General features: G+C 43.8%; 1 protein-coding gene across 1 annotated transcript in view; it reads right to left on the bottom strand.

Annotated features, from left to right (window-relative positions):
- Nucleotides 1-763: 763 nt before the first annotated feature.
- The window catches only part of LOC126993429 (uncharacterized), a 41,087-nt gene continuing 16,711 nt past the window's right edge, over nucleotides 764-25,139 (bottom strand). Inside the window, exons 2-12 of the mRNA XM_050852505.1 lie at nucleotides 24,367-24,538; nucleotides 20,125-20,300; nucleotides 15,306-15,500; nucleotides 14,095-14,252; nucleotides 8,954-9,097; nucleotides 6,855-7,027; nucleotides 4,115-4,182; nucleotides 3,288-3,371; nucleotides 2,886-3,050; nucleotides 1,956-2,153; nucleotides 764-1,562 (exon numbers count right to left, since the gene is read on the bottom strand). Of these exons, the coding sequence (XP_050708462.1) occupies nucleotides 1,327-1,562; nucleotides 1,956-2,153; nucleotides 2,886-3,050; nucleotides 3,288-3,371; nucleotides 4,115-4,182; nucleotides 6,855-7,027; nucleotides 8,954-9,097; nucleotides 14,095-14,252; nucleotides 15,306-15,500; nucleotides 20,125-20,300; nucleotides 24,367-24,538 (1,769 nt within the window). The 3' untranslated portion in view covers nucleotides 764-1,326. The remainder of the gene's footprint in view (nucleotides 1,563-1,955; nucleotides 2,154-2,885; nucleotides 3,051-3,287; nucleotides 3,372-4,114; nucleotides 4,183-6,854; nucleotides 7,028-8,953; nucleotides 9,098-14,094; nucleotides 14,253-15,305; nucleotides 15,501-20,124; nucleotides 20,301-24,366; nucleotides 24,539-25,139) is intronic.

Consider the following 25,139-nt stretch of genomic DNA (forward strand, 5'->3'; position numbering starts at 1 on the left):
CCATTCAAGATACAGGAGTCGGGTAAAACTATCACTGGAATCACAAAACGGGGTAAAATTCGTGTTTGCCCATACATCTAGGGCATTTTTCAACCCCCCCCATAACTCAAGAACTATGCATTTGCGACGCATTTCGTGTTTACCGCCGCATTCCCTGCAGTCTTAATGGCCCCCTAGTGAATTTTGGTTGCGAGGGGTGAGTACGGGTAAACACTAGAATAACACCCAAAACAGTCCCCAGCAACTTCAGTGAGGGGCTCTTCAAATGGGATCCGAAGCGCTGATATGTTTAAAAGTACGGACCAGGCCTCAAATGATCTCAATGGCCCCCTAGCCGATTTTGGTTGCGAGGGGTGAGTACGGGCAAACACTAGAATAACACCCAAAACAGTCCCCAGCAACTTCAGTGAGGGGCTCTTCAAATGGGAACCGAAGCGCTGATGTGTTTAAGAGTATGGACCTTACACCCACATCCCAAGCTCTCCCTTACTAAGAAATGCCACTCATTGTATCATAGGAAACAGAGATCATGGGTGAAGCTGTTGAGTATATACAGACCCATCTTTCTCCTCCTCCTCCTCTTCTTCTTCCTTCTCTATACCCATACCTCCTCTTCTTCATCCTCCTTCGTTCTACCTCTACCTCTTCCTCCTCCTCTTTTTACCAATTTCTGTCTTTCACCTCCTCCTCCTCCTCCTCTTCTTCTTCCTTCTCTATACCCATACCTCCTCCTCCTCCTCCTCTTCTTCTTCTTCTTCTTCCTTCTCTATACCCATACCTCCTCCTCCTCCTCTTCTTCTTCTTCCTTCTCTATACCCATACCTCCTCCTCCTCCTCCTCCTTTCTACCCCTACCTATTCCCCACCTCTTCTTCCTCCTCCTCTTTTTACCCATTTCTGGCTTTCACCTCCTCCTCCTCCTCTTCTCTTCCTCTTTTTCCCTCTTTGGGTGAACTTATATCAAGAGAATGTGGTATATATTTAGGTATATGTATCTACACACACACACACACACACACACACACACACACACACACACACATAACTTTTTAACTTTCCTCCATATCCTTTCCTTTCCTCCTCTTCCTCCTTCTGCTCCTCCTTCTCCTCCTCCCTGCTTCTTTCTTTCAATTTCTTTCCTCCTCCTCCTCCTCCTCCTCCTTCCTCCTTTTTCTCCTCTTCTACTTCTTTGGATTCTTGCTCTTCTGACACACTCCTCCTCCTCTTCCTCCTCTTTCTACTTCTTTTCTTTCTTCTTCTTCTATTCTTCTTCTTATATAACTCTTTGGACTTACACTTCTGACCTCCTCCTCCTCCTCCTCCTCCTCTACACAAAGCTCCATTGGACACAGACAAACACCAACAGAAGGGACAGGACATGAACAGACACATTAGGGACCATGCCGTAAGCTGTCCCTCCATCATCCTTCGTCCCAGGGTCTGTCGGGGGTGATGGAGCTGCCTTCTTCCCCCAGGGGTAGCGCGTCGTGGTCCACCAGGGGGGCTGAGGGGCTGGCTGGGGCTTGGACACTCCGGTAAGGCCTGGGTCGTTGAGGCATGGGGCTGTGGAGAAGGGATTGTGCTGTGTTAATAGGTATATATATAGTAATGCTGGAGTTAGCTTTTGTCGATATGTTTTACTACTACTACTACTACTACTACTACTACTACTACTACTACTACTATTACCTTCTTCACTTTCCACTTCCTTCCTCCCTTACCATTACTAGTACACTTAAGTTCTCCAAACTCTCCTTCTCCTCCTCTTCCTTTTTCTATGCTTCTTCCCTCCCTTCTCCTTCCTCTCCTCCTCCTCCTCCTCCTACTGACATTGCTTCTCTACCTCCACCTTTTGCACCCTCACCTCCTCATCCTCCTAAACCTTCCTTTTTTTCCCATTTTGCTTTATGAATCTTCCTCCTCTATCCCCCTCCTCCTCCCCCTCCTGCTCCTCACCTTGCTTGACCAGCTTCATGCCATAGCTCAGCACCCTCAGGCCACGCTGGCAGTTCACTCCGGCCTCCATGATGAAGATCTCGTCGCTGTCCACCACCTCCCCGGCGAAGCACTCATAGCTGGCCTGGTCCCTCCGCTCCGTGTAGGTGTAGGTGATGCCCGCCTCCACCCACTGGCCCAGGCATCGGTACTCACGCTCTGGGGGGGAAGGGGCGGGAGAGGAGGTTAAGAGATGGAGTCTGTGAGTTAACTACGTAGATTATGTAAGGTTACAAAGATGAAGTAAAGTTAAGTAAGGAATCTCTTGGGTTTGGTAAAGTTAGGTAAGCTTAAGAGAGATGGAGTGTGAGTTAACTAGATTATGTAAGGTTAAGAAGGTGAGGTAAAGTTAAGTAAGGAATCTCTTGGGTTAGGTAAAGTTAGGTAAGCTTAAGAGAGATGGAGTGTGAGTTAACTAGATTATGTAAGGTTAAGAACGTGAGGTAAAGTAAGGAATCTCTTGGGTTAGGTAAAGTTAGGTAAGCTTAAGAGAGATGGAGTGTGAGTTAACTAGATTATGTAAGGTTAAGAACGTGAGGTAAAGTTAAGTAAGGAATCTCTTGGGTTTGGTAAAGTTAGGTAAGCTTAAGAAGTCTGTTGGGTTAGGTAAATATGTGATCTACAAAGACAGGGAGAGAGAGGAAATCATGTATATCGGTAAGGTTAATGGCTCTCAGTTTAGATTAGACAATGTAAAAGTAACCATTCCGCAGGGATAGGAAAGGCTAGTAAGTGGATTATAAAGATAAAATACACTTAGACAAAACTACAAGAGGTGAACTGTTCTGAAGCATCTGAGAATACCAACCTTGTACCCAGAGCAACACACACACACACACACACACACACACACAAAAACAAGAGTACAAGGACAAACCCTCCTCAACACACCTTCTATCACCTCGGAGCGGTTGTTGCAGGAGAACACGGTGTAGAACATGATCTCCGGGTTGTTGCAGTCCGAGTAGAGCTTGGCGCACAGCATGGGGGCGTCCGGTATGACCCCAGTGTACTCCCCGGCCACTGGACACGGGGACTGCCGGAACCTGTCCACCCCTACAGAGGAAGGACAGAGGATCATGTCATGGAGAGAGGAGTGAGTGCAAGTTGGCAGACATATCCTACATATCCCTATGTCTTATTTGGGTCCCTGGCTTTGATATCCTTCCAACAAGTAAATAAAGACATCACAGGTAAATGGTACAGAACAGAGAGTTTGTCTGGCACTATTCTGCTGTGACTGAGTGATGGGTACAAGTTGTCAGAAATATCCTGTGTCCTGTGTGTACTCACGTCCTTGTGTGACCCAGGAGTCCCAGGTGAGTGAGGCAGGTGAGGAACACAGCCCCTGGTGGTACTCCTTCTGTACATCAGGACCTGCACGGGGAAGGGAGGGAGGGAGGAAAGGGTTAGTGTGGGGTGAGGGAAGGTCAACGGAATAATGAGGAGTGCACACAACACACAGATGGTGGCACTGGAAGACTGTAAGGTAGAGGTACAGTTGGGGGCACAGGCACAGGATAGGAGGAAAGGACCCACCACACCTTAATACAAGAATATCATTATAAACACACACACACACAGAGAGAGAATATATATATATATATATATATATATATATATATATATATATATAATATTATATATATATATATATATATATATATATATATATATATATATATATATATATATATATATATATATATATATATATATATATATATATATATATATATATATATTTATTTATTTATTTATTTATTTATATGTGTGTGTGTGTGTGTGTGTGTGTGTTTAAATCTCTGATAGTATGTATGTGAATATATATTGTTTTGTGGTTTGGAAAAGAAATAGAATATAAAGGTGAGTGTGTAGAACCTTAAGCAGGCAGGTGGCTGGGAGAGGAATGCAGAGGCTTAGAGGAGAGCTGGCCTGGCTGGGAGAAAAGAAAGATTATATATTTTTTTCATTCCTTAGGCCAACCAGTGTGAGATATATCCTTTTTTTCCCTTAAACCAGCCAGTTGGAAAATAATCATTGTTTTCTTTGGCTGCCTTCCTTCCCTGACTGAGACTTATCTATTTTTATTTTCTCAAGCCCAGCCTGGTGTGACTTACTGATCTGGAACTCCATGACGTTGGAACTCCGCTCCTGCATGGCCAGGCACGTGAAGGACGCCTCCCCGCTGAGCACACGGGAGAACAGACAGCAGTCATGAATACAGGTAGGAAACACGTTTATATTATGCACTACTACTGTTACTATTACAGCAAGAAAATAGGAACAGATACATAGATACATAGAGAGATAGAGAGATGGAGAGATAGATAGATAGACTCCTCCTCCTCCTGCTACTACTACTACTATCTATCTATCTATGTATCTATCTTTGCATCTATTAATTTAACTACCTCTCTCTCTCTCTCTCTCTCTCTCTCTCTCTCTCTCTCTCTCTCTCTCTCTCTCTCTCTCTCTCTCCTTCCATAACCATCCAGTCCTTTAACTGACATCACCAGCGCTATTAATGAGAGAGAGAGAGAGAGAGAGAGAGAGAGAGAGAGAGAGAGAGAGGAAGTAATTTTCTGCACCACACACTCTCCAGATAGTTTTTTTTTTTTTGGCTTCTGACGTGATCTGAGAGAGAGAGAGAGAGAGAGAGAGAGAGAGAGAGAGAGAGAGAGAGAGAGAGAGAGAGAGAGAGAGAGAGAGAGAGAGAGAGAGAATAAAAAATAAAGAATGAGAAAGAAAACAAGAAAGAAAGAATGAATGAGAGAGAGAGAGAGAGAGAGAGAGAGAGAGAGAGAGAGAGAGAGAGAGAGAGAGAGAGAGAGAGAGAGAGAGAGAGAGAGAGAGAGAGTCACCCTGTCTTTTCTCTCTCTTTATTTTTAAATCCTAAGAATCACCCAAAACTTACATTCTTCCTTCATGACCTTCGAATGCACTCACCATAAACCTATTTCCTCTCTCTCTCTCTCTCTCTCTCTCTCTCCCAAAATGCACGAAGTCGTTTTTTTTTTTTCTTCCTTACTTTCTTCCTCCCTCACTCCCTCCCTCCCTCCTCCTCCTCCTCCTCCTCCTCCTCCTCCTCCTCCTCCTCCTTCTCCTCCTTCGTTATGTATGTTGGGAGAGGAAGAGGAAGAAGGAAGGGTCAGTTAATAGGAAAATTATCGAGAGAGAGAGAGAGAGAGAGAGAGAGAGAGAGAGAGAGAGAGAGAGAGAGAGAGAGAGAGAGAGAGAGAGAGAGAGACGTCCAATCGTCCATGTCTGTGATAAACGTAAATATAGAAGAGGAAAAGGAGGAAGAACACGAAGAAGAAGAAGAGGAGGAGGAGGAGGAGGAGGAGGAGGAGGTTCTCACACGTCCAAGGAGGAAATGAGGGGTTAGCTTACCTTCCTTCCTCTCTTCCTCCTCCTCCTCCTCCTTTTCATCTTCCTCTTCATTTTCCTTCTTTTCTGTTTTCTTCTCTTCTCTCTATCCGAATTTCATCTTATATCCCTTCCTTCCTTCCTTCCCCTCTTTCTTTCCCTTTTTCCTTCCTTCCTTCCTTCCATCCTTCTTCCTTCTCCTCCTCCCCCTTACGTGTATTCTCTTCTTTCTCTCTATTCTATCTCTTTTCCTTCCCTTTCTTTCTTTCTTTCTTTCTTTCTTTTTTTCTTTCTTCCTTCCTTTCTTTTTTCTTTCTTTTTTTTTCTTTCTTTCTTTCTTACTTTTTTTCCTTCCTTCCTTCCTTTCATCCATCCATCCTTCCTTCCTTCCTTCCATCCTTTCCTTCCTTCCTTTCATCCTTCCTTCCTTCCATCCTTCCTTCCTTCCTTCCTTCCTTCCTTTCCATCCTTCCTTCCATCCTTCCTTCCTTCCTTTCCTTCCTTCCATCCTTCCTTCCTTCCTTTCCTTCCTTCCTTCCTTCCATCCTTCCTTTCCTTCCTTCTATCCTTCCTTCCTTCCTTCCTTTCTCTCCCACGGTGAATTCTCTCATCCTTCTAACCACCCATAACTACACGACCACTTACCTCTAATTGCCTCCTCCTCCTCCTCCTCCTCTTCTTCCTTCTGTTTGTCCTCCTCCTCCTCGTTCGTGTTTTCCTTTTCCTTTCATTTTCCTCATCACCTCTTCCTCTATATCCTCCTCCTCCTCCTCCTCTTCTTCTTTTTCTTCTTCTTCTTCCTCCTCCTCCTCCTCCTCCTCCTCCTCGTTCGTGTTTTCATTTTCCTTCATCTTCCTCATAAACTCACCCACTCTACCCTCCTCCTCCTCCTCCTCCTCAGTGTCTCCATCTCTTCCTTCCTTCCGTCACGTATCATCGCTCTCTCTCTCTCTCTCTCTCTCTCTCTCTCTCTCTCCCTTCCGCCCTTCTTCCTTCCTTCCTTCCTTCTTTCCTCCCTTCTTTCCTTCCCTCCTTCCTTTGGGGTCTTCATCCTCCACAAGGACGCACTGGAGAGAGAGAGAGAGAGAGAGAGAGAGAGAGAGAGAGAGAGAGAGAGAGAGAGAGAGAGAGAGAGAGAGAGAGAGAGAGAAGCTTGCATTCATTATTTTCATTCCATCTTAATCTTTTTTCCTTCCTTCCTTCCTTCCTTCCTTCCTTCCCTCCCTCTCTCCTTCCACCATTTTCTCTTTCCTTTTCTTCCCTCTTATCAATTTTCTTTCTATTCTCTCTCTCTCTCTCTCTCTCTCTCTCTCTCTCTCTTAGCCTTGATCTTTTCATTGCCACACTACTATAAACACACACACACACACACACACACACACACACACACACACACGAGTCTTCGCTATATCTATCTATCTGTCTACCTATCTATCTATTTCTCTCTATCTCTATCTCTATTTATCTATCCATCTATCTTATTCTCCTCACCACTGGCTCTGGGTGTAGACGGGGACGAGGCCCGCCATCTGGGGGTCCACGCAGTACACTCTGAGGGTCTTGTAGGATGTGAGGTCCGTGTAGGTGGCCACATTACCGTCCACCTCCAGGTTCTCCCACTTCCCCTGAGCCCACGGCGGGAAGACACACCTTGCTGACGACACCTGTATGAGGGAGGGGAGGGAATTAAGGCACAGGGAAATATATGAGGAGAAACTAGAGGTACACACACACACACACACAGTTCTCCCTTCCTTTGCTTTCCTCCTCTTTTCCCTTTCTTTCTTTCCTTCCTTCCTTCCTTCTTCTACACAAATGAACACACATAACACACACACACACACACACACACACACACACACACACACACACACACACAGTTCTCCCTTCCTTTGCTTTCCTCCTTTTTTCCCTTTCTTTCTTTCCTTCCTTCCTTCCTTCTTCTACACAAATGAACACACATAACACACACACACACACACACACACACACACACACACACACACACACACACACACACACACACACACACACACACACACACACACACACACACACACACACACACACACACACACACACACACTTTTCCTTCCTTTGTTTTCCTAATGTCCTAATATGTTTAAGAATAATGAGAACTTGATTTTTTTTTCTCTAGAGACTGAGTGTTATGTAGAAGAAAGTGGGTATAGAAGGCTTAGGAGGAATTAGATGCTGGGAATAAGAGAACACACACATGAACAAGAGGAGAAAGAAGAGGAAGAAGAGGATCTCCACCATCACCATCACCACCAAGACCGCGAACAGTGAGAGTTAAAGAATCGCTCATTATTTTGTTCTTTATCATAATTCTTCCTCATACGGAGTTCAATGTCGGGAAGTATTCTGAGTGTAGTAAGAGTAACCCCTCACATAATTAGTGTTAAATTGACACTCTCCTAAGCAGTTCTAGGTGCGAAATGGATCTAGGGGTGTTAGTGAACTCAGATCTCCGTCCAAGGGCACAATGCATTCAGGCTAGGCATCGTGCAAACAAGGTACTGGGATTCATATCAAGGAGGAGGTATAACCCTTCACATAATTAGTGCTTGAGTGACACTCCCGTAAACAGGTCTAGATGTGAGAGGGATTCAAGGGTCTTAGTGAGCTCTGATCTCCTTCCAAGGGCACAATGCATTCAGGCTAGGAATTGAGCAAACAGGGTACTGGGATTCATTTCAAGGAGCGAAGCAACAGAAGCGCCTAAGTCATCCTCACATTTTACTTAGTATTAGTTAGACCTCATCTCGATCATGCGGTCCAGTATTGATCACCTTACTATAGAATGCGTAATCAAGATGTTAAAATCTGTACAGAGGAGGATGACCAAAATGATTCAAGGGGTGAGAAACTTGCCATATGAGGATAAACTTAAGCATTTAAATCTGCATTCACTGGAAAGGCGAAGGTTGCGAGGGGACTTGATTGAAGTTTATAAATGGATGAAAGGTCTTAAGTAAGGGTGATGTTAAGAGGGCGCTGGTGGTAAGAAAGCCGGGCAGGACACGTAGCAATGGGTTTAAGTCAGTGATTCTCATCTCGCTTCAAGCCACGAACCACCAGCCCAATAAAAAAAGTCGTGGACCATTTCATTTTTGAGTAAGGATAAATTAAGCATATGCAACAAGCATTTTGTTTTGCAATTATATATGGCTACAGCACTTTACGACAGTGTCATATGTAGCCGCGCAGCAGCTGAAAGGAATCACTTGGATGGCTCGTCACTTTGACTCGTACAGTGAATCTCGGATATTCATTTCTTAATAGATTAAATTCAGAAACTGAAAGTGACTCGGTGCCAATATTTTCTTAAATAGGAATATGACAAATGAAAGGCCATTTTTAAAAAATTATTCGTCCCTAATTTTCAATAAATTGAATATTATGCATCTTCATTTTCCAGTTTTTGAAAAATTCAGTGGACGTACTGTGGATCACTCAAAAAGTCACCATGGACCATCAGTGGTCCGTGGACCACCAGTTGAGAACCACTGGTTTAAGTACTGGGTCACCTAAGTCTAGGGGTAAGCACTGCCACAGCCTGATCTTACCTCCTGGGCGGGTTCCGGGGGCGGCAGGGGCGTGAGGACGAGCCTCTCATAGCCCTTCCAGGCAGAGTGAAGCTTGTTGATGCATGTGGAGTCCGAGGAGAGAGCCAAGTGGACCTCCCCGTTCCCCTCGTCCACCTTGTACATCTGTGGAAGAAAGATGATGAAGGTAATAATGATGATACTGATGGTGATGATGTTGCGTGTTATGCACCTGTTTAGGTGCCCTGTGCATTAGTATCCAGACCCAGATGTTGGGGAGTTAAGAAAAAAATATAGTGTTAATTTCATCCACTTTTTGTATTTGTGGAGTGGAAGAGAAAAATAATGAATAGAATGTGTGTGTGTGTGTGTGTGTGTGTGTGTGTGTGTGTGTGTGTGCGCGCGACTCAGGTAACTTCCGGCATGACAGGTGTGTGCGTGTGTGTATGTGATGGAGGAGAGAGAAGGAGGAAGAGGAGGAGAGAAGGAGGAGGAGGAGGAGGCAGAGGAGGAGGAGGAGGAGGAGAGGAGGAGGAGATGGTGATGGATGTGGTGGTGGTTTAGGAATGATAAAGAGGAAGAGGAAGAAGAGGAAGAGGAGGAGGAAGAAGAAGAAGAGGAGAAAAAAAATGAAGAGGAGGAAGAGGAAAAAGAAAAAAAAGATATAATAATAATAATAATAATAATAATAATAATAATAATAATAATAATAATAATAATAATAATAATAATAAAAACTAATGAATGAGGAGAGAGAATTTCAACCCCATTTGTCTTGAGAATAAAAAAACAAAAACAAAACAAAAAGAAAAAAAAATGTTGAATGTCATCTGCTTCCCAAGACTTCCTGTGAGAGAGAAAAAATAAAATAAAAATGAGAGAGAGAGAGAGAGAGAGAGAGAGAGAGAGAGAGAGAGAGAGAGAGAGAGAGAGAGAGAGAGAGAGAGAGAGAGAGAGAGAGAGAGAGAGAGAGAGAGAGAGAGAGAGAGAGAGAGGGTCAGTGAACACGAAAGAGAGAGAAAAAAAGATAGAGAGATTTCTAAAGAGAGATAGAGTTTACAGAAGGACATTAATGACTCTCTCTCTCTCTCTCTCTCTCTCTCTCTCTCTCTCCACATGCTCTTTCCCGCGTAATTCAGAAAGCGCAACGAGAGCGAGAGAGAGAGAGAGAGAGTGAGAGAGAGAGAGAGAGAGAGAGAGAACGAAAAATTAGCTATCTTAATCATTCTTCCTTCCTTCCTTCCTTCCTCCTCCTCCTCCTTGCTTCCTTCCTCTCTCTCTGCCTGGCTCCCTAACTTCTTTCCTTCCTTCCTTCCTCCTCCTCCTCCTCCTCCTCCTCCTCCTCCTCCTTCCTTCCTTCCTGCCTTCCTTCCTCCTCCTCCTCCTCCTCCTCCTCCTCCTCCTCCTCCTATTATCTCCGCTTGCTCCTGTTATTATGCTAAGCGGGACTAATTATACAAGGGCGCTGATGATGACGTTGATGATAGCTTCGTTTTTACCTAAATGAGATTATACGAAAGGTTAATTAAGGGAAGGTGTGCTAAGAGGCGCTCATTACGGCAGGTAGTATTAGTGTTGTTGTTGTTGTTGTTGTTGTTGTTGTTGTTGTTGTTGTTGTTGTTGATGTTGTTGTTATTTTCCATTTAGATATTTTTCATCAGCCTTATAATTTCGACTTCTCATTTTCTTCCTCCTCCTCCTCCTCCTCCTCCCCCGTCAAGATAGGATGAAAGGCAAATGATAAAAACTCCATTCTCTCTCTCTCTCTCTCTCTCTCTCTCTCTCTCTCTCTCTCTCGTAAAAACTTAAGACGTGTGGAGAAGACATAAGAAGGTAGATGACCTCCTCCTCCTCCTCCTCCTCCTCCTCCTCCTGCTCCTGCTCCGAATCTATATAGGAATTTTAATCGAAGAAGAACAAGAGAAAATCGAGAATGGGAGGTAAAAAAAAAAAAAGATGGAGGAAAGAGAGGAAGAAGGGGAGGAGGAGGAGGAGGTGGGGGAGGGGGGGGGAGAGACGAGAGTGCAGTGGCTGATGTGGTTGTCTGACCGGAAGCGGGGTGGCGGTGGTGGTGATGGTGGTGGTGGTGGTGGTGATGGTGGTGGTAGTAGTGGTGGTGGTGGTGATGGTGGTGGTGGTTGCTGCTCGTACTGTTTCTGCAATTTCTCTCCTCCTCCTCCTCTTCCTCCTCCTCCTCCTCCTCCTCCTCCTCCTTATTCCATTCAGCTTCTTCACTTCCTCTTCATTTTTTTCTCTTGTTTTCTCTAATTTCTCTTTCTCCTTTCAGTTCATTCTTGTCTTCCTCCTCCTCCTCCTCATCTATCTATCTATCTATCAATCAATTAATCAGTCAGTCAACCTACCAATCAATATTTATCTATCTATCTATGCATCTTTCTATCTATCTATCTATCTATCTATCTATCTATCTATCTATTTATCTATCTATCTATCTACCTATCTATCTACCTCCCTCCCTACCTACATTCCTTCTTACTCACCCAATCACTCATCCATCTAATCTACATCCTCCTCCTCCTCCTCCTCCTCCTTCTTCTCCTTCTACTCAATGTAGACACGGTCTTCATTGAAATTAAAAATAAATCTCGTAAAATAGTAATTGGACTTATCTACAGACCGCCAAGGCAGACTCTTGATATCGACCACGCGTTAAGTGAATTATTATTAGAAACAAGTAGCAGTTGCGAGGCAGTAATTGTTGGGGACTTTAACTTGCCAGTGAAAAGATGGGGTGAACCGTTAAACTGTCATACAGGGCTCAACCTGTACACAAATTTACTAGAAAGTGATTTACATCAACACGTTCAAGAACCGACTCGGGAAAATAATATACTTGACCTTATCTTTTCAACGACAGCTGATCTAGTTAACGAAGTAAATGTTGGTCCAATTTTTAGTTCTAGCGATCACCGAACAATCACATTCATCATCAAGATGAAAGAAAGTAAAGTAACTCCTAGTAAAGAAAAGGTGCCGGATTATCAGAGAGCGAATTTCGTAAGACTCCGATCAATTCTAAGTAATTCTGACTGGACTGAAATCTCGGTGGAAACAGATATTGATAAATCTTGGGGGGCCTTTACCACAATATTGAACAATGCCATAAGCATATGCGTACCCTATCGTAACAGACGTTCAGCTTTTAAGAAGAAATCCAAATGGTGGAATAACGAAATTCAAAATAGCCTATCTCTTAAAAACGCGTATACAGTAGATACATATCGACTCAGAGTGAGGCTGACAAACTAGAGTTGGACAGAATTCGCCGCGAAACCAAGAAATTAATAAAACGAAGCAAGAAAAATCTTCAAGAATATATAGCGGAAACGTGTAAATCTAATCCTAAAGAATTTTTTAGCTAAGTAAATAATAAAAAAAGTCACTCACTTGTAGATCGGACCGCTTGCTAATGATAATGGTAACCACACGAACGATGAAAATGAAATGGCTACAATCCTAAATAACTTTTTCGCATCCGTAATTACCGACGAAGATTGTTTATCACCTCAATAAATCTTTAACAGCTGGAAAAGTTCCGTCAAATTGGAAACTTTCAAATGTCACACCAATTTTCAAAAAGGGGGACAAGTCTCATCCAGGAAACTATCGACCAATTAGCCTGACATCGATTGTTTGTAAGTTAATGGAGACTATCATTCGCGACAATATGGTGAAATTCTTCGAAGAAAATAATATGATAAATAATTCGCAACATTTCTTCCGTAGTAAACGTTCGTGTTTAACTAACTTACTTGATTTTTTTTCATTATATTTTTGAGGTGTTCGATGAAAGCAGATCAGTAGATATCATATATCTGGATTTTCAAAAGGCACTTGATAAGGTCCCCCACCAACGATTGCTCAGTAAACTATTGGCGCACGGTATCTCAGGTAACATTCACAATTGGCTTGTGGACTGGCTCTCTGAGCGGAAACAGATAGTAGTTCTAAACGGTGTTACATCTAACTGGCTCGACGTCAGAAGCGGCGTACCTCAAGGATCAGTGCTTGGCCCAATGCTCTTCTTAATTTATGTTAATGATATCGATGATGGGCTCACTTGCAAAGTATCAAAATTTGCTGATGACACAAAAATTGCTAGTAAAGTAACTGCGACACTCGACGAAGAAGCTTTGCAATCAGATCTAGATCGACTTGCACGTTGGGCCAATCAATGGCAAATGAAATTTAACGTTGACAAATGTAAAGTGTTGCACATTGGAAAAAATAACAATCGCGTTCGGTACGTAATGAATGGCCAACAACTTTCTGCAGTAAGTAAAGAAAAGGATCTTGGAATCACTATATCAAGCGATTTAAAGCCAGGTCAGCATTGTTCAGAGGTAGTTAAAACTGCAAACAATTGGTTGGCTTCATCGGACGAGTCTTTAATAATAAATCGGAAAAAGTAATATTAAAACTGTATAATTCGTTGGTTCGACCCCGTCTAGAGTACTGTGTACAGTTTTGGTCTCCCTACTACATATGAACAAAGGCTTAAAGAAGTAAATTTATTCAGTCTATCAAAACGAAGAATGCGAGGCGATCTAATAGAAGTGTTTAAAATGTTTAAAGGATTCAGTGATATTAATGCGGAAGATTACTCTACAATTGATCAATCAAATAGAACAAGAAGAAATCACAATTTCATGATAAGTGGTAAAAGATTCTCGTCGCACGAAGCCAAACACTTCTTCTTCAATCGAGTTGTTAATGTTTGGAACTCTCTACCCTGTGATGTCGTTGATAGTACAACAGTTACGGCCTTCAAGAACAGATTCGACAAGTGTTTTGAATCCAACCAGCAACTAAGATATTACTCATTGTCGTAATAACGTTAAGTTCTTTCGAATACTGGTGTCCTTGTCCGCTTTTATCGCCTGGTTAGTGGTAGCAGTAATGGTAGTTCTTTCCTCTTTCCTACATAATTTCCATGCAGTTTTTCCATGCTGCATGGTTCTTTTTCCTTTCCTGCCAACTTTGGCTGGAGGGATGGGGGGGTGGGGAGGAGCCTTCGCCTTTGCTGTCCTTCATCTTCCACCTTTGATTAGATAGTTAGTGTAGCTTGTCACAAACAGCCTCGTAAGGACCAGCAGGTCTGCTGTTGTTTGTTCTTCCTTTGTGTTCCTTTGTGTACTCACGGCGCAGCGGAATCTGGCCTGGGGGGGCGGGTCTTCCCCTGTGTCGGCGGAGGTGTTGCTGGCGGCGGCGGCGGCGGCGGCGGCGGCTGGGTCATGGAGTGCCAAGTACCTCTGCCCATCAGTGCCTTCCCAATCTCCTAGGCACTCGTACTTCTTGGCTGGGGAGAGAGGGAGAAGCGGAGGGATTAGATCATTAGAGGGAGAGAGAGAGTAAGATAAGGAGGTTAGAAAGAGAGAGAGAGGAGGAGGTTAAAGGGAGAGAAAGGGAGGGAGGAAGGGAGAGGGAGAGGAGTAGGTTAGAGAAAGCGGGAGATAAGGTTAGATTACAGTAAGATAAGAAAAAGAAGGTAAAATTAGCGAAGAGAGGAAGAGGAGGAGGAGGGGTAAAGAAAGAGGGAAAGAGAGAGAAGGTTAAATTAGTAGATAAGAAAGTAAGAGAGAGAAAGTAAGATGTTTGGAGGAAAGAAGGAAGGAAGAGAGAGAGAGAGAGAGAGAGAGAGAGAGAGAGAGAGAGAGAGAGAGAGAGAGAGAATAGTGAGGTTTAGAGGAAAGAGACGGAGAGTGAGAGAGACAGGAGAGATGATTTTTTAGAGAGTAGAAATGAAAAAATAAACTCAAAGCCCAAGCCAACCCAATCTATCTATCTATTCGTCTCTCTATCACCCTCTCCTCCTCCCTCCTTCCAACCCAATCTATCTATCTATCTATCACCCTCTCCTCCTCCCTCCTTCCAACCCAATCTATCTATCTATCTATCTATCTATTCGTCTCTCTATCACCCTCTCCTCCTCCCTCCTTCCAACCCAATCTATCTATCTATCTATCTATCTATTCGTCTCTCTATCACCCTCTCCTCCTCCCTCCTTCCAACCCAATCTATCTATCTATCTATTCGTCTCTCTATCACCCTCTCCTCCTCCCTCCTTCCAACCCAATCTATCTATCTATCTATTCGTCTCTCAATCACCCTCTCCTCCTCCCTCCTTCCAACCCAATCTATCTATCTATCTATCTATCTATCTATCCGTCTCTCTATCATCCTCTCCTCCTCCCTCCTTCCAACCCAATCTATCTATCTATCTATCCGTCTCTCTATCATCCTCTCCTCCTCCCTCCTTCCAACCCAATCTATCTATCTATCTATCCGTCTCTCTATCACCCTCTCCTCCTCCCTCCTTCCCTCCCTATCTATCCAAGCCTCTGCCACTCACTGAAGTCTTCGAAGGTACATCTATGGAAGTCCACCGTGAAGGCGTTGCCGGCGGGACAGTTGGCCAGGCTGGAGGTGGGCTGCGGGCACTCCATGGCGCTCTCACGTCCGTCGTTGATGTTGTACGTGAAGTGGAAGCGGCCGTTGAGGGGGCAGTACACGGGCGGCAGCGGCGACCCTTCCGTGTTGGCGGTTTCTAGGGGGTTGGAGGGAGAGGAAGAAGAGGGGGACGAGAATGTTAATAAGGACGTTGAGCTTTTTTTTTTCATTATTGTTTCCTTTTTTTTTTTGCCCTTGAACTGTTCCTTCGCTATAAAAAATAAATAAAGGGAAGGAAGGGGAGGAATTGACTGTTTGTAAGGGTTTTGCGCAGCCTTTGTGACTGGAAGTAAAGGAAGGGGAGGAAAAGGCTGTTATTAAAGGATCTGAGCGGTTTTGGTGTTGAGAGAGAAATGAATGTGATAAAAAGGATCGTTAATAATGGTTTTGAGACTATATAAGAAGATTTTAAGGCGAGAAGGGTCATTGAAGGGAAGGAAGGGGAGGAAAAGGCTGTTAATAAAGGATCTGAGCAGTTTTGGTGTTGGGAGAGAAAGGAATGCGATAAAATGGTTCTCAATTATGGTTCTGAGATTATATAAGATGATTTCAAAGGCGAGAAGGGTCATTGAAGGAAAGGAAGGAGAGGAAAAGACTGTCAATAAAGGATCTGAGCAGTTTTGGTGTTGAGAGAGAAAGGAATGCGATAAAAGGCTTCTTAATTATGGTTCTGAGATTATATAAGATGATTTCAAAGGCGAGAAGGGTCATTGAAGGGAAGGAAGGGGAGGAAAAGGCTGTTAATAAAGGATCTGAGCAGTTTTGGTGTTGGGAGAGAAAGGAATGCGATAAAATGGTTCTCAATTATGGTTCTGAGACAATGAAAGATGATTTCAAAGGCGAGAAGGGTCATTGAAGGGAAGGAAGGGGAGGAAAAGGCTGTTATTAAGGGATCTGAGCGGTTTTGGTGTTGAGAGAGAAATGAATGTGATAAAAATTATCGTTAATAATGGTTTTGAGACTATATAAGATGATTTCAAAGCCGAGAAGGGTCACTGAAAGGGATGGAAGAGAAGGAAGAGGCTGTTAGTAAAGTTTTTGAGTTGCTTATATGTTTGGGGGGGAAGGAAAGGAGAAAAAGACTGCTTATAAGGGTTGTGATACGTTTAAAAAGGGTTGCAGAGTTGCCCCTTCGGTATTGGCTGTTTCTGGGGTGTTGGAAGAGGAAGAAGGGGAGGAAATGGCTGTTAGTAAGGACTTTGGATAATTTTAAAGGTAAGAAAGGGAGAGAGGGGGATAAAAAGCTCTTAATAAAGGATCTGATCATTTTTGGTGTTTGGAAGGAGGAGGAGAAGGAAGAAGAAGAAGAAGAAGAAGAAGAAGACGAAAAAGAAAAATAAGAAGAAAAAGAAGAAGAAGAAGAAGAAGAAGAAGAGATGACTGAATGATAAAGAGTAAAAGTTAATGAAGGAAGAGAACGAAGACGGATGACAAAGAGGAAGAAGAAAACAAGAAAGTGCGAACAAAGATGATTTAGTAAAGGTTTTGGAATTATAAAAAGGAAAAAATGAAAAAAAAAATTGTCTAAAAGTCTTCCAAGACAATTATGGATGATTTCAGAGTATTAAAATGTCTCTGAACGGGTTTATGTGCCGCCCCTTCAATAGCGGCTGTTTCTGTGGCTGTCTGAGAGGAAATAAAGGAATAGAAAGACTTAAATTGGGGTTTGATTTCCTTTAAAGAGGTGAGGAGTCTTGCCGAGGGGGTCTTAATTAAAGGGGGGGGGGGCGTTAGAGTTTCGAAGAGTCATTCCTTCTGATAATTTGTTACTGGGGATGATCATGACATTCCATCACCCCCTCACCCCCCCGCACACACACACACGCACACACACACACACACACACGTACCGGAAGTGACGTCACGGGGGAGATAAAAAGAAGAAGAAGAAGGTTGGCATAACGTCAGGTCAGGAGACAAAAACTTGAACATGTCGAGACGGTGAGTCACTCTTATGGGGAGGAGGAGGAGGAGGAGGAGGAAGAGGGACAGGAGGAGGAGGAATAAAATCAGAGAAAGAGAGAAAAAAAATATGATTAAGAAGAACAGGTGATATAGGAGGAAGAGGAGGAGGAGGAGGAGGAGGAGGAAGAGGGACAGGAGGAGGAGGAGGAATAAAATCAGAGAAAGAGAGAAAAAAATATGATTAAGAAGAACAGGTGATATAGGAGGAAGAGGAGGAGGAGGAGGAGGAAGAGGAGGAGGAGGAGGAATAAAATCAGAGAAAGAGAGGAAAAAAATATTATTAAGAAGAAGAGGTTTTATAGGTTGATGAGGAGGTGGAGGAGGAGGAGGAGGAAGAGGAGGAATAAAATCAGAGAAAGAGAGGAAAAAAATATGATTAAGAAGAACAGGTGATATAGGAGGAAGAGGAGGAGGAGGAGGAGGAGGAGGAAGAGGAGGAATAAAATCAGAGAAAGAGAGAAAAAAAATATGATTAAGAAGAACAGGTGATATAGGAGGAGGAAGAGGAGGAGGAGGAGGAGGAGGAGGAGGAGGAGGAGGAGGAGGAGGAGGAATAAAATCAGAGAAAGAGGGAAAAAAAATATGATTAAGAAGAACAGGTGATATAGGAGGAGGAGGAGGAGGAGGAGGAGGAGGAAGAAAAAAAGAAGAAAAAGACGATGATTGATTGAAAGATGAAAAGATAAATTAATGAAGAATGAGAAGGAGAAGAAAGAGAAACAAGAAAAAAAGAGGAGGGGAAAAAGAAACCCTGACCACTCTCTCTCTCTCTCTCTCTCTCTCTCTCTCTCTCTCTCTCTCTCTCTCTCTCTCTCTCTCTCTCTCACACACACACACACACACACACACACACACACACAGACCCCTCCCCCCAAACACATAACCCTTCTATAACTTTAACTATCAATAACAAACTAACACGAATCATACAAGACACATACCAGATTCCTTCCCTACCTTCAGACACATAACAAACCTCTACAGCCACTTTCTATCACTATCAGTATCAATAACACTATCAGTAACATATCAGTCACTCTCAATAACAAACTATATCAATATTAAACTAACACGAATCATACAAGGCACCAGTCTTTGCTTTCTAAACTGCCCTCTTTCGGATTCTATCCCTCTCTCTGTTCCTTTATTTCCTGTTTCCTTTCCGGCCGTTCTATCTCTGCGGTGGTAGTCGGTCACTGTTCTTCCCCTAAACCTATCAACAGTGGTGTTCCACAGGGCTCTGTCCTATCACCCATTCTCTTCCTGTTATTCACCAATGATCTTCTTTCCATAACAAACTGTCCTGTCCACTCATACGCCGACGACTCCACTCCGCATTATTCAACTTCTTTCAATAGAAGGCCATCCCAACAGGAAGTACATGACTCCAGACTGAAGGCTGCAGAACGCTTAACCTCAGACCTTGCTATCATTTCCGATTGGGGCAGAAGGAACCTTGTGTCCTTCAATGTCTCAAAAACTCAATTTCTCCACCTATCAACTCGACACAATCTTCCAAACACCTATCCCCTATTCTTCGACAACACTCAACTGTCACCATCTTCAACACTAAACATCCTCGGTCTATCCTTAACTCAAAATCTCAACTGGAAACTTCACATCTCCTCTCTCGCTAAATCAGCTTCCTCGAGGTTGGGCGTTCTGTATCGTCTCCGCCAGTTCTTCTCCCCCGCGCAGTTGCTATCCATATACAGGGGCCTTGTCCGCCCTCGTATGGAGTATGCATCTCACGTGTATGCATCTCCACCCACACAGCTCTTCTGGACAGAGTGGAGGCTAAGGCTCTTCGTCTCATCAGCTCTCCTCCTCTTACTGATAGTCTTCTACCTCTTAAATTCCGCCGCGATGTTGCCTCTCTTTCTATCTTCTATTGATATTTCCACGCTGACTGCTCTTCTGAACTTGCTAACTGCATGTCTCTCCCCCTCCCGCGGCCCCGCTGCACGCGACTTTCTACTCATGCTCATCCCTATACTGTTCAAAACCCTTATGCAAGAGTTAACCAGCATCTTCACTCTTTCATCCCTCACGCCGGTAAACTCTTGAACAATCTTCCTTCATCTGTATTTCCTCCTGCCTACGACTTGAACTCTTTCAAGAGGAGGGTATCAGGACACCTCTCCTCCCGAAATGGACCTCTCTTTCGGCCACCTCTTTTGATTCTTTTTTGGGAGCAGCGAGTAGCGGGCTTTTTTTTTTAATATTGTTTCCTTTTTTTGTGTGCCCTTGAGCTGTCTCCTTTGTTGTAAAAAAAAAAAAGGCACAAGCTTCCTCTTCAAACACCAAAACTCCTCAAATCCTTTACTAACAGCCTTTTCTTCCGCTTCCCTTTCCCTTCCAACACTCCAGAAACACCCAACGCCTTAAAACGTATCTGAACCCTTATTGAGTTATTTCCTCCCTTTCATATCTCTTCAAACACCAAAACTCCTCAAGTCCTTTACTAACAGCCTTTTCTTCCGCTTCCCTTTCCCTTCCAACACTCCAGAAACAACCAACGCCTTCTTAAACGTATCTGAACCGTCATTAAATCATTTCCTCCCTTTAATATCTCTCCTAAACACCAAAAGTACTTAAAACCCTTACTATCAGCCTCCCCTTCCACACCTCCCATCCCTTCTCGCCTTTGAAATCACCTTATATCGTCTTAGAACCTTTGTTAACTACCTTTTCATCCTTATCCTTTTCATTCTTACCATACAACACTCACACTCACACAAGACACAAAGACTCACTATACAGCATAATCTCCCTGGTCCTTCTGTCCCGTATATGCGCCAAGGTGGGACACGTGTGCAGCGCCGCGGCCTCGGTGGTGTAGCATTTGTTGAGGCCCTCGTTGTGGACTTCCAGGATGTGGCTGGAGCGGAACTCAAGGTGGAAGCAGCGGATGCAGTCTGTGCCGCCCGTGCTGAGGGAGAGAGTGAAGGAAGGCGTTATTTGAGGCACGGGAAAAGGTTTAGTTAGCTAGCTTATGAAAGGCTTGGTTATGCTCTGAGTAAGACGTAATAAGCGGAGGAAACAGTGTATGCCTTCTGTGCCGCCCGTGCTGAGGGAGAGAGGGAAGGAAGGCGTTATTTGAGGCACAGAAAAAGGTTTAGTTAGCTAGCTTATGAAAGGCTTGGCTAGACTCTGAGTAAGACATAAAAAGGGGACTATCTTAAGGAGGAAATAGTGTATGCCTTCTGTGCCGCCCGTGCTGAGGGAGAGAGTGAAGGAAGGCGTTATTTGAGGCACAGAAAAAGGTTTAGTTAGCTAGCTTATGAAAGGCTTGGTCATGCTCTGAGTAAGACGTAATAAGCGGAGGAAACAGTGTATGCCTTCTGTGCCGCCCGTGTTGAGGGAGAGAGGGAAGGAAGGCGTTATTTGAGGCACGGGAAAAGGTTTAGTTAGCTAGCTTAAGAAAGGCTTGGCTAGGCTCTGAGTAAGACGTAATAAGCGGAGAGTATCTTAAGGAGGAAAGAGTGTATGCAGTCTGTGCCGCCCGTGCTGAGGGAGAGAGTGAAGGAAGGCGTTATTTGAGGCACAGGAAAAGGATTAATATGCTAGCTTAAGAAAGGCTTGGCTAGGCTCTGAGTAAGACGTAATAAGAGGAGAGTATTTTAAGAATGAAACAGTGTATGCCTTCTGTGCCGCCCGTGCTGAGGGAGAGAGGGAAGGAAGGCGTTATTTGAGGCACGGGAAAAGGATTAATATGCTAGCTTAAGAAAGGCTTGGCTAGGCTCTGAGTAAGACGTAATAAGCGGAGGAAACAGTGTATGCCTTCTGTGCCGCCCGTGCTGAGGGAGAGAGGAAAGGAAGGCGTTATTTGAGGCACAGAAAAAGGTTTAGTTAGCTAGCTTATGAAAGGCTTGGTTATGCTCTGAGTAAGACATAAAAAGGGGACTATCTTAAGGAGGAAATAATGTATGCCTTCTGTGCCGCCCGTGCTGAGGGAGAGAGTGAAGGAAGGCGTTATTTGAGGCACAGAAAAAGGTTTAGTTAGCTAGCTTAAGAAAGGCTTGGCTAGGCTCTGAGTAAGACGTAATAAGCGGAGGAAACAGTGTATGCAGTCTGTGCCCCCCGTGCTGAGGGAGAGAGGGAAGGAAGGCGTTATTTGAGGCACGGGAAAATGTTTAGTTAGCTAGCTTAAGAAAGGCTTGGCTAGGCTCTGAGTAAGACGTAATAAGCGGAGGAAACAGTGTATGCCTTCTGTGCCGCCCGTGCTGAGGGAGAGAGGGAAGGATGTTGTATGGTAAGAATGAAAATGATAAGGATGAAAAGGTAGTTAACAAAGGTTCTAAGACGATTTAAGATGATTTCAAAGGCGAGAAGGGTTGGGAGGTGAGGAAGGGTAGGGTGAGTGAGAATAAGGGTTTTGAGTAGTTCTGGTATTTAGGAGAGGTATTAAAGGGAGGAAATGACTTAATGACGGTTCAGATACGTTTTAAGAAGGCGTCGGCTGTTTCTGGAGTGTTGGAAGGGAAAGGAAGCGGAAGAAAAGGCTGTTAGTAAAGGACTTGAGTTGTGGTGTTTGAAGAGGAAGGTTGTGTCTTGTATGATTCGTGTTAGTTTCATATTGATAGTTTGTTATTGATAGTTCGGTTAAGTATTGACTGAGACGTAAGAGAAGGGATATAGCAGGAGAGGAACTTCAGGCATTTAGTCTTGAGTGTGTAGTTTGTGCCGCCAGTGCTGAGGGAGAGGGAAGGAAAGGGTTCGGTTAAGTATTGACTGAGACGTAAGAGAAGGGATATAGCAGGAGAGGAACTTAAGGTATTTAGTCTTGAGTGTGTAGTCTGTGCCGCCCGTGCTGAGGGAGAGAGAGAGGTAAGGAAAGGGTTTGGTTAAGTACTGACTGAGACGTAGGAGAAGGGATATAGCAGGAGAGGAACTTAAGGTATATAGTCTTGAGTGTGTAGTTTGTGCCGCCCGTGCTGAGGGAGAGAGAGAGGGAAGGGTTTGGTTAAGTACTGACTGAGACATAGGAGAAGGGAAATAGCAGGAGAGGAACTTAAGGTATGTAGTCTTGAGTGTGTAGTTTGTGCCGCCCGTGCTGAGGGAGAGAGAAGGAAAGGGTTCGGTTAAGTATTGACTGAGACGTAAGAGAAGGGATATAGCAGGAGAGGAACTTAAGGTATGTAGTCTTGAGTGTGTAGTTAGTGCCGCCAGTGCTGGAATGGAAATAGATGGAAATGGTTTGGTTACGGAGAGAGAGACTATTGGAAGGTCATGATTTGGCTTGGTTAAGTACTGAATAAGGGATATAGCAGGGATAATAAGGGATATACACTGAATGAAGGAATATAGCAGGAGAGGAACTTAAGGTATGTAGTCTTGAGTGTGTGGTCTGTGCCGCCAGTGCTGGAATGGAAATAGATGGAAATGGCTTGGTTACGGAGAGAGAGACTATTGGAAGGTCATAATTTGGCTTGGTTAAGTACTGAATAAGGAGAAAAAGAACTGATGTGGTATTAACTGTGGCAGGAGAAAAACTGAAGGTGTAAAAAGTGTATGCAGTTTGCATCGCTAGTGCTGAGGGAGAAAGTGAAGGAAATGGATTGATTAAGTGCTCATTGAGACGTAGAAGAAGGAATGTAATAGTAACTGAAGTAGGAGAGAAACTAAGGTATGCATTTTTAAGGGTAGGTATGTAGTTTGTCCCGCCACTTCAGGGGGAGAGAGGGATATAAATGGTTCGGTTAAGGAGAGAGAGAGAGAGGAGAAAGGTTTTGTTATGGTTTGGCTAGGTATACTGAATAGGGGCAGTGTTTTGATATGAGAGATAGAACGATGATAGATAGACACTGTATTGCTAAGATAGAGAGCCAAGATACTGTAAAAGGTAGGAGGTGAGAAGAGAAGTTAGGAGAGAGAGGAGAAAGGTTTTGTTATGGTTTGGTTAGGTATACTGAATAGGGGCACTGTTTTGATATGAGAGATAGAACGATGATAGATAGACACTGTATTGCTAAGATAGAACGCCAAGATACTGTAAAAGGTAGGAGGTGAGAAGAGAAGTTAGGAGAGAGAGGAGAAAGGTTTTGTTATAGTTTGGTTAGGTATACTGAATATGGGCAGTGTTTTGATATGAGAGATAGAACGATGATAGATAGACACTGTATTGCTAAGATAGAAAGCCAAGATACTGTAATAGGTAGGAGGTGAGATTAGAAGTTAGGAGAGAGAGGAGAAAGGTTTTGTTATGGTTTAGTTAGGTATACTGAATAGGGGCACTGTTTTGATATGAGAGATAGAACGTTGATAGATAGACACTGTATTGCTAAGATAGAGAGCCAAGATACTGTAATAGGTAGGAGGTGAGATTAGAAGTTAGGAGAGAGAGGAGAAAAGTTTTGTTATGGTTTGGTTAGGTACTGAATAGGGCCACTGTTTTGATATGAGAGATAGAACGATGATAGATAGACACTGTATTGCTAAGATAGAACGCCAAGATAATAGATAGGAGGTGAGATTAGAAGTTAAACTGTTCCTCCTCCTCCTCCTCCTCCTACTACTACTACTACTACTACTACTACTACTGCTACTACTACTACTACTACACAGCGTTGCCAGATTGTCGTACTTAGGAGATTCTGTTTGACGATATATGCGATTTTTAACCACAAACACAAACAGCGATATTTATTTATAGTTATTGCTACAAAATTTTATTCCTGGTGATCTTTATTTACATAGTTATGGGTCAGTAAGTGGATAATACCATATTCGGTAAAGGCAAACTGGCATTGCTATTACTACTACTACTACTACTACTACTATTACTACTACTACTACTACCGCTACTACTACTTCTACTACTACTACTACTACTACTACTACTACTACTACTACTACTACTACTACTACTACTACTACTACTACTACTACTACTACTACTACCGCTACTACTACAAGTCCTCTTAGTCCTCCTTCTCCCCCTCCTCCTACTACCCCCCCCACCTTCCCCTTCACCCCCCCCCCTCCCCCACACTCACTTGTCATAGAGTATCACATTGTTGCCCAGTCGTCGGTGGCAGTGTCCCCAGATGGGTATGGAGGCCGCCTCGATCACCACCTGCAGGTAGTTGATCTCGGAGCCCACGCTGATGATACTCTGGGTCACGTACACGCCCTGGTACTCGAGGCTGAAGTAACACACGGCCGATCCTGGTGAAGGGAGACGAGGGGGAGGGGGTTCAGAGGGGGGGTTTGTATAGGGTGAGAGGGATAAGGGGTAAGAACGTAAGGAGTCTGCAAGAGGAGCAGTAAGTAGCGGGCTTTTTTTTTCTTTATTGTTTTCTTTTTCTTACGCCCTTGCACTGTCTCCTCTGCTGTAAAAAAAAAGAAAAAAAAGAGGTCGGTGGGTCTGTACAAGGCAGCTCCATTGAACCTAACCCCGCCTGATATCAGTCTCCATGAATTTATCTAATCTATTTTTAAAAGTGACTTGTATTGGAGGGGGTTCAGAGGGTGGTTTGTATAGGCTGAGAGGGATCTGTACAAGGCAGCTCCTGTGAACCTAACCCCGCCTAACATCGCTGTCCATGAATTTATCTAATCAATTTTTAAAGGTGACTGTTGTATTGGCACTCACAACATGACTCTCTCTCTCTCTCTCTCTCTCTCTCTCTCTCTCTCTCTCTCTCTCTCTCTCTCTCTCTCTCTCTCTCTCTCTCTCTCTCTCTCTCTCACACACACACACACACACACACACACACACACACACACACACACACACACACAGAAGAGTGGAAGGAAAGAAGTTAAG

This window comes from Eriocheir sinensis, chromosome 7, assembly GCF_024679095.1.
Source record: "Eriocheir sinensis breed Jianghai 21 chromosome 7, ASM2467909v1, whole genome shotgun sequence".
In the NCBI taxonomy this organism is placed as follows: Eukaryota; Metazoa; Arthropoda; class Malacostraca; order Decapoda; family Varunidae; genus Eriocheir; species Eriocheir sinensis.